This window comes from Equus przewalskii, chromosome 15, assembly GCF_037783145.1.
Source record: "Equus przewalskii isolate Varuska chromosome 15, EquPr2, whole genome shotgun sequence".
NCBI lineage: Eukaryota > Metazoa > Chordata > Mammalia > Perissodactyla > Equidae > Equus > Equus przewalskii.
Genome location: NC_091845.1, coordinates 37184793 through 37197762, shown reverse-complemented (window position 1 = coordinate 37197762; position 12970 = coordinate 37184793). Strand labels below are relative to the sequence as shown.

At 54.5% G+C, this 12970-nt stretch overlaps 2 protein-coding genes across 11 annotated transcripts in view; one reads left to right on the top strand and one right to left on the bottom strand.

Annotated features, from left to right (window-relative positions):
• Positions 1–3502, bottom strand: part of RRP9 (ribosomal RNA processing 9, U3 small nucleolar RNA binding protein) — a 32997-nt gene extending 29495 nt beyond the window's left edge. For all 3 annotated transcript variants that reach the window (XR_011526953.1, XM_070575165.1, XM_008513070.2), the window contains exons 1-3: positions 3346–3502; positions 2985–3067; positions 347–456 (exon numbers count right to left, since the gene is read on the bottom strand). Coding sequence is in view for 2 of the 3 variants with exons in the window: in XM_070575165.1 (XP_070431266.1) it covers positions 347–456; positions 2985–3067; positions 3346–3438 (286 nt within the window). In the remaining variant the exon portion in view is untranslated. The remainder of the gene's footprint in view (positions 1–346; positions 457–2984; positions 3068–3345) is intronic.
• Positions 3503–3680: 178 nt separating this feature from the next.
• PARP3 (poly(ADP-ribose) polymerase family member 3) lies at positions 3681–10632 on the top strand. Of its 8 annotated transcripts, none has more exons than XM_070575161.1 (11): positions 3681–4269; positions 4868–5104; positions 5762–5887; positions 6129–6317; positions 6449–6581; positions 6671–6897; positions 7153–7299; positions 7470–7556; positions 7806–7983; positions 9496–9651; positions 10063–10632. In XM_070575161.1, the coding sequence occupies exons 2-11, from the start codon at positions 4925–4927 to the stop codon at positions 10230–10232; spliced, it is 1593 nt and encodes a 530-aa protein (XP_070431262.1). In that variant the 5' UTR covers positions 3681–4269; positions 4868–4924; the 3' UTR covers positions 10233–10632. The 8 variants fall into 8 exon arrangements, 4 of the variants coding, with proteins under 4 accessions (XP_070431262.1, XP_070431263.1, XP_070431265.1 ...); XM_070575162.1 differs by having other exon boundaries at positions 3687–4269; positions 4872–5104; XR_011526950.1 differs by having other exon boundaries at positions 3738–4269; positions 4872–5104; positions 9165–9651.
• The last annotated feature ends 2338 nt before the right edge of the window (positions 10633–12970 follow it).

The following is a 12970-nucleotide window of genomic DNA, read 5'->3' as shown; positions in this document are numbered from 1 at the left end:
TTTCCTTCCCAACCCCACCCCACCACCTCAGTTCTGGGCCCTGAACACTTAGGCTGTGTCCCAAGGGAAGTCAGCCTGCTTCAGGCAAAGGGGAGGGAAGGCTGGATGGTCTCCTCCTGCCCACTCCCTGTCTTTACTTATCAGACCAGTCTAAAGACACCTGAAGGTCTGGCTTGCCCCAGGAGGTCCATTAGAGCTCCTGGCCACCCTCCCACAGGGTGGCCAGTACTGGGCGCCCTGGCAGCCCAGCATGTACATGCATCAATCACCCATCATGTGGCTGGGACTGCATCACGCAGGCTTAGGCACAGGTCCCACCCCTCACCTGCCCAGCCCATGGGCTTACCTTGCTGCTTGAGCTGCTCAAGGTAGAGCTTGGCCAAACGCAGCTTCTTTTCCTGGGCGGTCTCCTCCAGCTCCTCCTCCTCCTCCTCCTCAGTCCTCCTGGGAGCTAGGCTATGGGCAGGAGGGGCCGGGTTTGAGGAGGACTAAAGCTGCTGCTCTGGCCACTAGGACCATACCTCCTGGCTGCTCCCCGTGCCACTCAACCGCCCCCATCCCTACCAGCCGTCATGGCCAATGATTACACATGCAGAAAACTGAAAGGGCCCACCCAGTGCCTGTCATAAGGGTGAAAATAGACCCCAAACCCAAAGGGATCACTGCGAAATCTCTCAACTCTGGAAGGAAAGAGAAGGTTCTATAGCCTCCCAAGAAAAATCAGGTTGTGTACAAAGGTCAGCAATCAAAATGACTTCAGACGTCTCAACAGCAACACTGAGAGCAGCAAGACAAAGGAGCTGCGCACACGAAATTCCGAAAGAAAATGCTAACCCCTGGAATGCCGTGCCAGTTAAACCAACAAGTGAAGAGAGTGTCAGATATATAAGGTGTCACAGAGTTGGTCCTTCCTCCTTCTTCTAAGGATGGAGGATGTGCTCCTGAACAAGAGGGTGAACTGAGAATGAGATAAGCATACAAGACAGGAAACAGGAGATACAACATGAAGAGCAAAAAGGTAGATCCCAGAACCCCCGCCCCCAGACATGGGAGAGCTGCCAGCCCAGATCCTACCCAAGGACCCGAGACAGGTTGAGAGTGTCATCGCTTCATCCTCACTGCCAGAGCACCATCCTCTACCCTGAGGACAAGATTCCAGGTGAAGTTTAACTAGTCTTGGCTTGACCTCGTGCTGGTGAAGTCCCCGCCTTCCCTTCCGTGCCCCAGGCCCTGGACCAGCTGAGAGCACTCACTTCACTAAAGTCCTACTTTGACTTACTCCTGGTCACTGGAAGTAGATCATGGGAACTAAGAAGCAGAAAACCCAGGGCAGCCTGTTCCCTCAATCATGTGCCTGCAGATCTCTAGTCCCTGACAGGTGCTCCAACTGGTTCCTAGGACTCATACATGACCTTGCCCACAACTTCCCCAGAAGGGACCTTGGAAATTCAAGGAAGCCAAGGCCAGACCATGCCCCAGGGACCATTTAGTACCCAGTGCCCAGCAAGGCTTCAGCCAACAGGATTGGTGCTGCCCTTCCCTTACAGAGCCAAAGTCAGAACTTCTACTCAGTTTACCCAAACTAATCAATCTCTTGTTTAGGGCTTCACACATAGGAGACAGAACTCTATAGACAACCAGGAGAAGTGGTCATTGTATGAGTCCCCTCATATGACATTACAGAAAAAGCAAAACTATAGGGACAGAAGTTACCAGGGACTGCGGGAAGGGAGAGGAACTGACACAAAAGACGAGGGAGGAATTCTGGAGGGTGATGAAACCCTTCTGTAGCCTCATAGTGGTGGTAGCTACAGAAATATGCGTCTGTCAAAACTCATCGAACTGTATACTAAAAAAGGTGAACGTTACTGTATGTAAATTATAGTTGAATGAGAAAATTTTACAAAAGAAGAAAAAGGAAGGAAGGAAAGAACCCAAAGAAAGGAATGGCAGTTGGGGCTTCTAAGTTTCTGCAAATGGTCTACCTCTTAACCTCAGTGTTGGGCACCCAGAGGTTCATCATTCATCATTACTCTTTCTAGTGCAAATACATTTCATGAACTCTTCCATTTCTAATACATTTCACAACACATTTTAAACACACTTGAAAGTGTTTAGCCCAGGGCCTGGCACACGCCCACTCACAGCAACCTTAGGACTAAGAAAAGTATAGAAGTCTTCCTGTGAGCAGATTAAGGCCAACACGTATTTCAGAAGCAGAATTTCCAAAGTCAACTCTTAAAGAAGGCACCAGGATTCCCTGGTATGAGGGTTGCCATTCCACAGGGTCAGGCCTGACACCCAGCTAGCCCCCTTTGAAACCCTGCAACATACCCCATCCCCGTCACCGGCAGAATGAGACAGGTATTCAAAGCCCTCCACAATCTGGATGCATCCACCACCTCTCCATCTCCCCTTCTGGTACACTTACACCCCAGACTTTTCTCTGATCCCTGAATGCCTTCCCTCCCTCTCCATGAAGGAATCCTCCTCATCTCTCTATTTAAATGTAGCCTCCTCTGTTCCCAGAACACAAGCTGTAAGATATGCATCCCATTACAACACATTTGGCTTTCACCTGCCTGCTCATCTCTGTACTTTCAACAGTGAAGCCAGTGCCTGGCATATGTTGAGAGTCAAGGGGGAAAGCAATTATGAAACCGTGGGAAAACATAATGATGAACTAGCGAGCAATGCTTGCATCCCTCTCCCATTGCCAGTCAGTCCAGCCTGTGTTCAGCTGCCTGCCATAAGCCAGGGAGGTCTCAGTGGTCTCCCACTGGGGCTGGCAGTCCCCCCAACAGAGAGACCCTGCAGGGAAGGACATGAGACTTCTCAGGGTCAGAAACTGGAGGAAAGGGCCAAGATCTGAGAGCCAAGGACCAGAGTTCTGGGTTCTAGGCCCAGCTTTGCCCCGACTCAGAGTCCTCCACACACCATGGGCCTCAGTGTTCCCTTCCACTAGGTAGGAAAAAAGAGCTCACCTCTCACTCTCTGAGTCGCTAGAGATCTCCTCATTCATCTTGCCGCCACCCTTGGACTTGCCCCTGTCCCCAGCAGAGTCGGCCTGGGAATTAATTATATGATCTTTGATCAAGGGTCCCCACCACCCCGGCACTGATCAAGGGCCCCTTCCGGTCTCTCGCGAGCCCCGGGACTGGGAAAGGCGGTGGCCCCGGCTCAAGTGCAAAGCCTTCCAGGATTCAGCTCGCGGAGAGAGGAACGAAGCTGACTCCAGCTGGGGTCCCGTGAGAAGGGCCGGGGAGGTGACCAGGGCCCGGAGCCCGCGGCTGGGATAGTGGTCCTAGTAGTACTGACCCCGACCAACAGAAGCGCCACGCTCACCTTTCGCCGCCGCTTGCCGGCCCCCGCACCGGCCCCGGCCCCCGCCCCCGAGGCCGGCTTTCCCCGCTTTCGAGCCGCCGCTGTCGCTGACATGCTGCCGGCCGTGTGTGTTGCCGCAGCCGCTGGTGAGCTCACGTGGCGACTAAACCCGCGCGGTCCGGCAAGACTCCGCGCCCTGATAGGCTCCCATAGCCCGGCACGCCCCGCCTCTCACAGCTCCATTGGGTCCTTCAGTAGGCTCTGTCACGCCCCCAAGCGCCCATAGGATAAACGCCTGTGGCCACGCCTCCTTGAGCTCCGGCCAATCTCCAATAGGAAGCAAGCCTCTTCTCTGCGCTTCCGGACCAAGGCTGCGGCGCGTGCGCTCTACTACTTAGCTGACGTCTAAAGGAGGAGTCCGACCAGGAGGGCCTTCTGTGTGATTGCGCGTCTTGTACGCTTGGGGGCGCCAGAGATACAGGGTTCCCTGTGCTGGAGCGTGCCTCCTCCCCGTCGGGGGCGGGGACAAGGGTGAACCAGCCTGACACTAGATAACGGGGGGGATCCAGGCAGCCCCGGGGAGAGGGAGGCAATGCCAGTACGCGGGCCCGAGGTCGTTGGGCAACCGGTGGACACGTATTGCATGCCTCAGGCGAGATGAGCAGCGCTAAGGGCGGCGTCAATCCCCTGGGCTTTGGCTATGTCCTGATCAAGTGTCCACCCATCCGTGGGAGAGGCTCCCCGCCCTCGGCCTGCCCAGCTTCTGACTCACCCGACTGGTGGCCACATAACTGAAATCCTACACTCCAACCTCAGCTCCACCCCTCTGGCGATTGCCGGGAAGCCTAAAGCTTACAGAGGGTTGCTAGAGGGGGCCCTGGAACTAGGACTGCCAGGAATTGCTGATAGTAGCCGTGCCCTCTCCCAGGTCTCTACTTCTCTTAGGTGAGTGTCCTATGGACCTGCCCACAGCCTTCCACAGGGCAGGGCGGGGTGGGACTGGCCCTTGCCCTCTGGCTGTACAGGGCTAGTGGTCTACAACCCTGGCTGGCACCCCAGAACTCTTGAGCCCTTTGGGAAGGGTTTTTACGCTACTGAGTCCCAAGCTCTGGAGGGACAGGTCTGGTCCAGGAGTGCTGCCCCCAGGACAGCTGCCCACTTTCCTCCATAGCTGGGGTGACTCAGCCTAGCAACTATGCCAGGTCCAAGTTAGCTGAGAGGGGGCAGGAGCAGGCAGTACCCAGCGAGTGTTCTGGAGGGAGGAGGAGCCCAGAAGTGGTGGGGGAGAGTTTCCTTTCACTTTCCCTATCATGTCAGAAACACACTGGAGAGCTAGAGAAGGTAGGGAACCACTCTTCCTTGACCGACGTGGGCAGACTGGACAGGGTCATGGCCTGGCCCCTGTGAGTAGGGAAAGGGGTGTATCTGGGGTGCAGAGAGCCAGTTTTGGTCTGGGCCTGGGAATGGGGAAGTGGAGGCAGGTGGAGGCAGTGGGAGGTCACCAAAGGGCAAACCCAGGGTACAGCATTTTGTGCTTTGCCAGCCAGGTGGGTGCGGAAGTTATGAGGCCTGAGGTCCTCCTCAGTGCCCCAGAACAGCCATGACTCCAAAGCGCAAAGCCCCTGCACAGCATGAGGGCCCTGAGAAGAAGAAGGGGCGCCAGGGGACAGAGGATGACAACTTCCGCTCCACTGCAGAGGCCCTCAGGGCTGCACCCACAGAGAAGTGCATAGTCCGAGTGGACCCTGCATGCCCACTCAGTGGCAGCCCGGGGACCCAGGTAAGCTGTAGTCCCTGGGTCTCCAGAGGCCCAGAGTCTCCTAGATACAAATACATTCAAGACCCACTCCCCTCCCCACTGGGGCTAGGCTCTGGCCACATAGCTCAAGGCTCCCAAGTAAGCTATGTTCTCCCAAGACCCCAAAGGTCTGGCAGGGCTATATCCTATCAAATCTGGGCAGGTCATGTCTGCTCTTCAGACCCCAGCACAGGCCCCTGAGCTTCTCAGGCCTCCCACCACCACACTTAAGGCAGGGTTCTGACCCCCTCAGTCTCCTCAGGACTCACCTATGTCCCCTCAAACCAGCCACACAGGGTAGGGCCATGACACCTAAGATCACCCACAGGGCAGGGTTGTGTCCCTGTCAGAACCCCCAAGGCAGAACCATGTGTCCCTCAGATCCCCAGACCCAGGGCACAGTTATGTTCCCCCAGAACCTCTCTCCATTGCCCAAGTTTAGCCATGTCCCCTCAGACTGTGTCCCACAGGCCAGAACCATGACCCCCTCTAGCCTTCACAAGCGGGGCCTCCTCTGACGCCCCAATGCAGTCTGACTCCTGTCCCCGTCAGATCTCTATCAGTGTGTGGCTGGCTGCCCCGTCCCACCCAAGGGCAGCCCAAGCCAGCCTGCCCTCCCCGTGCCCCCTCTGGCCCCAGGTGCATGAAGACTACAACTGTACCCTGAACCAGACCAACATCGGGAACAACAACAACAAGTTCTACATCATGCAGCTGCTGGAAGCGGGTGACCGCTTTGTCTGCTGGAACCGCTGGGGCCGTGTGGTGAGTGCCACCTGCCCACCTGTGCCTGCCTCCTCCCCACCTCTCCCTGCTCAACACATGCCCCCTGCTCCCCAGGGTCCCCACAGGTTTCTCAGGCCGAAAGCCCACGGCTGCTGACTGTGCCACCTCCCCACCTCCAACTGTCCAGGGGCACTCAGCACAGGGCCTGGCACAGCAGAAGCTAGCAGATGTTTGCGGTGGGCACGGTGGAGGGCATGCCCCTGAAGGCTGTTGGTTGCAGGGAGAGGTGGGCCAGTCAAAGCTCAACTACTTCGTGTTACTGGAGGATGCAAAGAAGGACTTTGAGAAGAAATTTCGAGACAAGACCAAGAACAGCTGGGCGGAGAGGGACCGCTTTGTGGCCCATCCCGGCAAGTACACACTTATCGAAGTACAAGGAGAGGAGGAAACCCAGGAAGCCGTGGTGAAGGTGGAGAGGCGGAGTGGCCAGGGAGGGTGCATGGGCCTCAGTCTGGCCAAACTCTGCATTATGCTGGGCCCTGCTCCAGGCGCAGGTGCCCTGCCCAGCTGCGCCTAGCCACATGCACCCTCTATCCCTAGGTGGATGGAGGCCCACTGAGGACCGTGGTCCAGCAGGTGCAGCCCTGCTCCCTGGATACAGCCACACAGAAGCTCATCACCAATATCTTCAGCAAGGACATGTTCAATAATGCTATGGCCCTCATGAACCTGGGTGAGAGGAGAGGAGCCAGGTAGGGTTGCAGGGGCCCAGGGGTAGCAGGGCTCTGGGGCTGAGTCTCCCCACTCTCCCCATCCCCTTAGATGTGAAGAAGATGCCCCTGGGAAAATTGAGCAAGCAGCAGATTGCACGGGGCTTCGAGGCTTTAGAGGCACTGGAGGTGGCCCTGAAAACCCCCTCAGATGGTGGCCTCAACCTGGAGGAGCTGTCTTCCCGCTTCTACACTGTCATTCCCCACAACTTTGGCCGCAGCCGGCCCCCGCCCATCAACTCCCCTGAGCTTCTGCAGGCCAAGAAGGACATGCTGCTGGTGAGGGTTGGCGGGTGGGCAGACAGTGGGGGTATCAAACAGATAGACTGGGCAGGGGAGGGAGGACAGATGGCCAAGAAGCCCCAGATAGGTGGACTGCCACAGGCAAGCCGAAGGAGGAGAAGGCCAGACAGATAGATGGGGTGGGGATGAACAAGTGGACAGACAGGTGGGGTAGCCATGGTCCTAGTGCTGTGGGAGGGAGAAGGGAGGCCAGGAGTCAAATAGACAAGCTGCTAGAGCCCATCATCTTAGGTGCTGGCAGACATCGAGCTGGCCCAGACCCTACAGGCAGCTCCTGAGGAGAAGAAGGTGGAGGAGGTGCCACACCCACTGGACCGAGATTACCAGCTCCTCAAGTGCCAGCTTCAGCTGCTAGACCCAGAGGCACCTGATTACAAGGTGGGCAGGGCCCCACAGAGGAGCTGGGCTAACAATGGGCACCGTCCCTCTGCCCATCTGCCCTCCAGGTGCCCAGAGGAGTCCCTTGCCTTCAGCCTTCTCTCCCTGTGTTTCTAGGGCCTAAGAACACGTCTCTCACCCTTGGCACACCGCTTCTGCTCTTCCCACAGGTGATTCATACCTACTTAAAACATACGGGCAACAACTACAGGTGCCCTGCTCTTCAACATGTTTGGAAAGTGAACCGAGAAGGAGAGGTGAGGGAGAGTCCCCTCACCTATTCCGTCACTACCTTATCCCATCACTTTATGGAGATGACCTTGGCTTATCTGCCCCTTAGTACTCAGCCTAGCCACTCTGATCAGTTTTGCAAGGCCTAGGTCTTGTGTGTGTGTGCGTGAGTGGCCAGAGGGGCCCTCAGCCTTGGTTGTACCCTCTGAACAGCAGGGAGAAGCACCTGAGCTTGGATGGCATGACTTTCCCGGTTCCCACCTTCTCTCCTCCAGGGAGATAGGTTCCAGGCCCACTCCAAGCTGGGTAATCGGAGGTTACTGTGGCATGGCACCAACGTGGCTGTGGTGGCCGCCATCCTCACCAGCGGGCTCCGCATCATGCCACATTCTGGTGGCCGTGTTGGCAAGGGCATCTACTTCGCCTCAGAAAACAGCAAGTCAGCTGGCTATGGTGAGATGCTGCTCAGGGCCAAGCCCTGGGCGGGTATGGAGACACTAAGGAGGACTCAGCCCAGTGCTTGCCCAACTTGTGGTGGATCTGGGAGAGGAACCCTTGAGTGGTTACTGCCCAGAGTGCTCAGTGGGGCATCCTAGGGCTTGGGGGGACTCAAGGGAGGCACCCAGTGGTCAGGGATGGCTTCCTGGAGAAGGCAATGCAGATAGGATGAGTGTGCCAACCAGACCTGGGAGGGGGCGAAAGAGGAGCCTTCGAGGTAAAGCAGCCCAGGGTGGCACAAAGGCTGGGAGGCTGCAGCAGGTCAGGACCTCCGAGCATGACCTGATCCTAAAGCTTAGAGCACGTGCCTGGGGTGGGCAGGGGCTGGGGCCCTGGAGGGTCAAGGGAGCCTCATCCAGGGAGCAATGGGGAACCCAGTTAGATTTGCGTATAACAGGATCTCAGTGGCTGCAGCTGTGGGAGGGTGGCAGAGGCCAGAGGCTGCAGGGAGGGAGGCTCTCATCCAGGCCAGATGTGATGGGTGCCCAGCCCAGAGCAGTAGAGGTGGGGGAGGAGAGAGTCCATGAGAGGGACATATGGGAGGTAGGAGGGGCAGCGTATGGGAAAGGGTTGAAAGTTTCTCTAATGACCCCCAAGTATGTTTCCCGAGGTGTCCTCACTGAGGTGACCTCCCCAGACTGGCTCCTCAGCCCAGGCTGACCCCATCATTGGAGACCACCACCACCCACCCATCTAAGAGAGCAAGTTCTAAGGATTCATCCGAGGGCGGATGGTGCTGAAGTTCTAGGATATCTGAGGCTGCCCAAGGCCGAGGGGTCCACTGGGAGGGCAGAAGAGCCTAAGAAGGAATGGAGGGCAGCCTTAGTAGAGCCAGTGCAAGGACGTCCCAGGATAAGGGGTGAAGGATGCCAGTGGCAAAATCAGCAGAACAGGCCAGGGAGAAAAGCCCCTTGCTCCGTATTTGGTCACTGGGAGGCCATTCCTGACCTTGGTGAGGGCGGCAGGGAGTGTAGAGGCCTGGCTTCAGAGAGCCGAGGAGTGGAGGAGAGAGGAAGGAGGGAGCACGGCCAGAACAAGGGGGTGTTTTTGTTGTCTGTTTGTTTTTTTAAGATTGGCACCTGCACTAACAACTGTTGCCAATCTTCTTTTTTTTCCTTGTGCTTTTTCTCCCCAAGTCCCCCCAGCACATAGCTGTATATTTTAGTTGTGGGTCCTTCTAGCTGTTGCATGTGGGACACCACCTCAGCATGGCCTGATGAGCAGTGTTATGGCCGCGCCCAGGATCCAAACCAGCTAAACCCTGGGCCACCGAAGCAGAGCACATGAACTTAACCACTCAGCCACAGGGCCAGCCCCAAGGAGGTGTTTTTAAGGATGGAGGAAGAATGGGCACTTTTCTGGCCTGGGGCAGCAAAGCCAGAGGAGATAATGATGCAAGAGAGAAGGGCCCAGGGAGTCAGCCAGGAGGGCCGAGCTGCCCACCCTGAGCCTCCCTGTGTCCCCCAGTTACTGGCATGCGCTGTGGGGCCCACCACATCGGCTACATGTTCCTGAGTGAGGTGGCACTGGGCAGAGAACACCACATCACCATTGATGAGCCTAGCTTAAAGCAGCCACCCCCTGGCTTCGACAGTGTCATCGCCCGAGGCCACACAGAACCTGGTGAGCTCCAAGAAACTGGACAAAAGGTGGGAGTGAGATGGGGGACCAGATGCTTTCAGGGAGGAGGTGAGCAGAGAAGGGGCTGTGGAGAAGGACGAAAAGAAGCAGGTTCATCACTGCAGTCAGTCATTCACTTTGTCATTCAACAAACACTCACTGGTTTAACAGATCATTCCTGGGCATCCGGGTGGGCTTCAAAGAAGAGGTCTCATTGAGCATTGAAAGATGAGTAGGCATTTCCCAGGCAGAGCACTGGGGGAGGATATTCCAGACAGAAGGCCCAGCCTGTGAAGTAGTTTAGAGGTTGGCAAGGTAGGAATGAGCAAGCATTCCCTGTAGCAGAAGTGGAGAGCTGGTAAAGCCAAGGACCAGTGACCCTTGGATAACCATGGCCCTTGTTGTGCCCTGCAGATCCGACCCAGGACACCGAGCTGGAGCTGGATGGCCAGAAAGTTGTGGTACCCCAGGGCCCGCCCATGCCCTGCCCGGAGTTCAGCAGCTCCAGCTTCTTGCAGAGCGAGTATCTCATCTACCAGGAGAGCCAGTGCCGCCTGCGCTACCTGCTGGAGGTTCGCCTCTAAGCTGTCCGCCTGCCTCCCGGGGCCCTGCTGGGGGCTGGACCGTCATCCTCAATCTTCCTGCCCATCCCTGGTGCCCCCATATCACTCCTTCCTGCTCCCAGATCTCCCTCTGTCCCAGACAGTGATCCCCCCTCCCTCCAATCCTTGTTAGCCCTGGCATGGCTAACTCCCAGTCTCGCTCCCCTCCTAAGGTGATGGGCACAATCAACTGGCGTTATTACTGGGATACAGATACAAAAGCCTATTCAAGGCTGTGTAGTTAGCGGGACACAGGCTGAGGGTGGGCGGCATCCCCCATCCACCCAGGCCATCCACACCGTCCATCCGAGAGATGTGATCACCAAGGTAGGCTGAACTTCAGGCATGCACAGACAAGTTTATTAAACATTGTATTCACTCACCTCCCAGCCTCTGCTTATCTGTGCTGCAGCTGCACCAGGCCTGGGCCTCCTTTCTCCCAACGGTGACCCACCACACCACACGGCAGCTCCAGCCCCACTCCAAGGAGCGAGCACTCGCAAGGGTTGATGTGGGTCACCCACACCCCCCACCCACCCTGGCCGATCTACATCCATCACTAAAACAACTGGCCTCCTCTGAACACTGGGCCTGCAGAGGGGACCCTCACCATCGACTCAGAACTGTTGGTCATTTGGGGATCCACCTGGTGATTCTGTCCTTTAGCCCAGACATGGCCAGGCTACGCAAGTATTGCTTATGTCTTGGCGCCAGACATCCATATGTGTCTTATATCTGAGGATTATAGACAGGTTGAGCGTGTATCTGAGGGCCACAGTTCTGCAATCAGGAAAGGAATGCCAGTTATCACCCCAGGTCACCCCACCCACGAACGAGGGGTGCAGGCACTAGAGAGAGGGCCAGGACCCAGTCCAGGGTCACATGCTGCATGTACTCGTCACGTCTCTTTAGTCTCCTTTAATCTAAAACCATTCCTCAGCCATTTTTTTTCATTCCTAACTTTGACATTCTTGACACTCCTGAAGAGGACAGGCCAGTTGTTTTCTAGAATCTCTCTCAATTTGGGTTTCTCTGATGTTTTGTCATGAATAGATTCAGGTATGCAGTTTTGGCAGGAACATATATAAATGATGTGTCCTCAGTGCATTGTCAGGAGGGACATATCCCACTCTTGGTGATGTTAACTTTGATTGCTTAAGGTGGTGTCCACCAGGTTTTGCCACTGGAACGTTACTGTTTCTCCCGTTTGTAATTAATCAGCAATCTGTGGGAAAAATACTTGGAGGTGTAAATGTCTCATTCCTCATTGACTTTCACCCACTGGCTTTAACATCCATTGATGATTTTTACCTGAAATCGTTGACTTGAATCGATTTTTGCTAAGATGGTTGCAAATGATAGTTATCTAATTCCATCGTTTCTTTTATATTTATTAATTATTCTTCTATATCAGTATGGATTTGTGGATTCTTATTTTATGCAATGGGTTATAATCCATTACTGCCATTATTTTGATACTCAAACTGTCCCAGATATGGCCAGCAGAAGGCCCTTCAAGCTGACCCCTGTGTCTACATAATTTTTTGAGCACTTCCTTACTTTCTGACATCACAAGATGTTCCAGGCTCATCTCACACAAACCTGGAATCAGCCATTTCTCCAAGGGCTCTGGTTCCCTAGAGCAGGAAATAGTATTTAGAATCTAAGATCTGGGCGGTAGATATGCTCCTTGGTAGTGGGGTGTCACTGCATTTAAGTCTTTGTAGCAAAAAGAGCTAGGAAATACGTGTATGTAAATAAATAATCTATATCCATTTCTCCAACTCCAGTCCACTACCACAGGGTTCTTCCATTCTACCCCAGATCCATATTTATACCTCCCTTCTCTAATGGGACCTTGGTTTTCATCAACATCAATGTATTTACTTATTCGTTCAATCCCACACAAAAAGGAATTTCAGAATTGCTACATCCATACCATTATAAAAAACAAACGTTCTAAGCAGAACTCAAGATTTATTGAATCTTATTCAAGATTATCTTTTTATCTGTAGACTGAGGATCAGTGGTCAACGGTGTGAACACAGGTTCAAATGTTACTTGGGTTGGTTATTTCACTTCAGTGCAGTTACGTTATTCATTTGAAATACAGGTAGGTTTATTTATTTCTGTTTATATTCACTTTTAGGGGCTTTTCCTCATCTCCATTGATTTCTTTTTTCCAATAATTAGACCATTAACATAGTTCCAAAAAGTCCAATCTATACAAAAATGTGTGCTCAGAAGAATGTTCTTCTCCTAGCCCTTTCACCCCATTCCCACCCACTTGCTGTAATTTCTGGTTTATCCTTCCTGCATTTCTTTTTGAAAATTAAAAAAATAAACTACAAAATGTTTTAAATTTTTATTTAGTTGATTTTGACGGGAGCGTGCGCTCTCCAACCCACCATAGCCCCCATCCCTTCCTGTTGCCTCCCCCAGTCCACTTTTCTCCTTTGCTATCCCCACCTGGCCCTGGTGAGCCCTCCCCAGGCCCTGGTGGCTCAGGGGCTGGCGCAGGCCTGCAGGCCTAACTGGACAGGGAGAAGGCCAACACCTACTCCTTCCTCTGAACCAAGACCTCAAAAATCCAGCTTCACCTCCTAGAGGCAAATGCCCACGTCCAAGGTGTGGCCAAGTACAGGAAGTGGTGCTTGTGTGGACAGAGCCTAGGAAGCAGGTGACCTCGGTTCCAGGTACAACTCAGCTGTGTGATCTGG

Coding starts and splice junctions, on each gene's coding strand:
- PARP3 (XM_070575161.1), top strand. CDS start 4,925: ATGACTCCAAAGCGCAAAGCCCCTGCACAGCATGAGGGCCCTGAGAAG. Junction 5,888..6,128: donor GGAACCGCTGGGGCCGTGTG/GTGAGTGCCACC, acceptor TGTTGGTTGCAG/GGAGAGGTGGGCCAGTCAAA. Junction 9,652..10,062: donor CCGAGGCCACACAGAACCTG/GTGAGCTCCAAG, acceptor TGTGCCCTGCAG/ATCCGACCCAGGACACCGAG.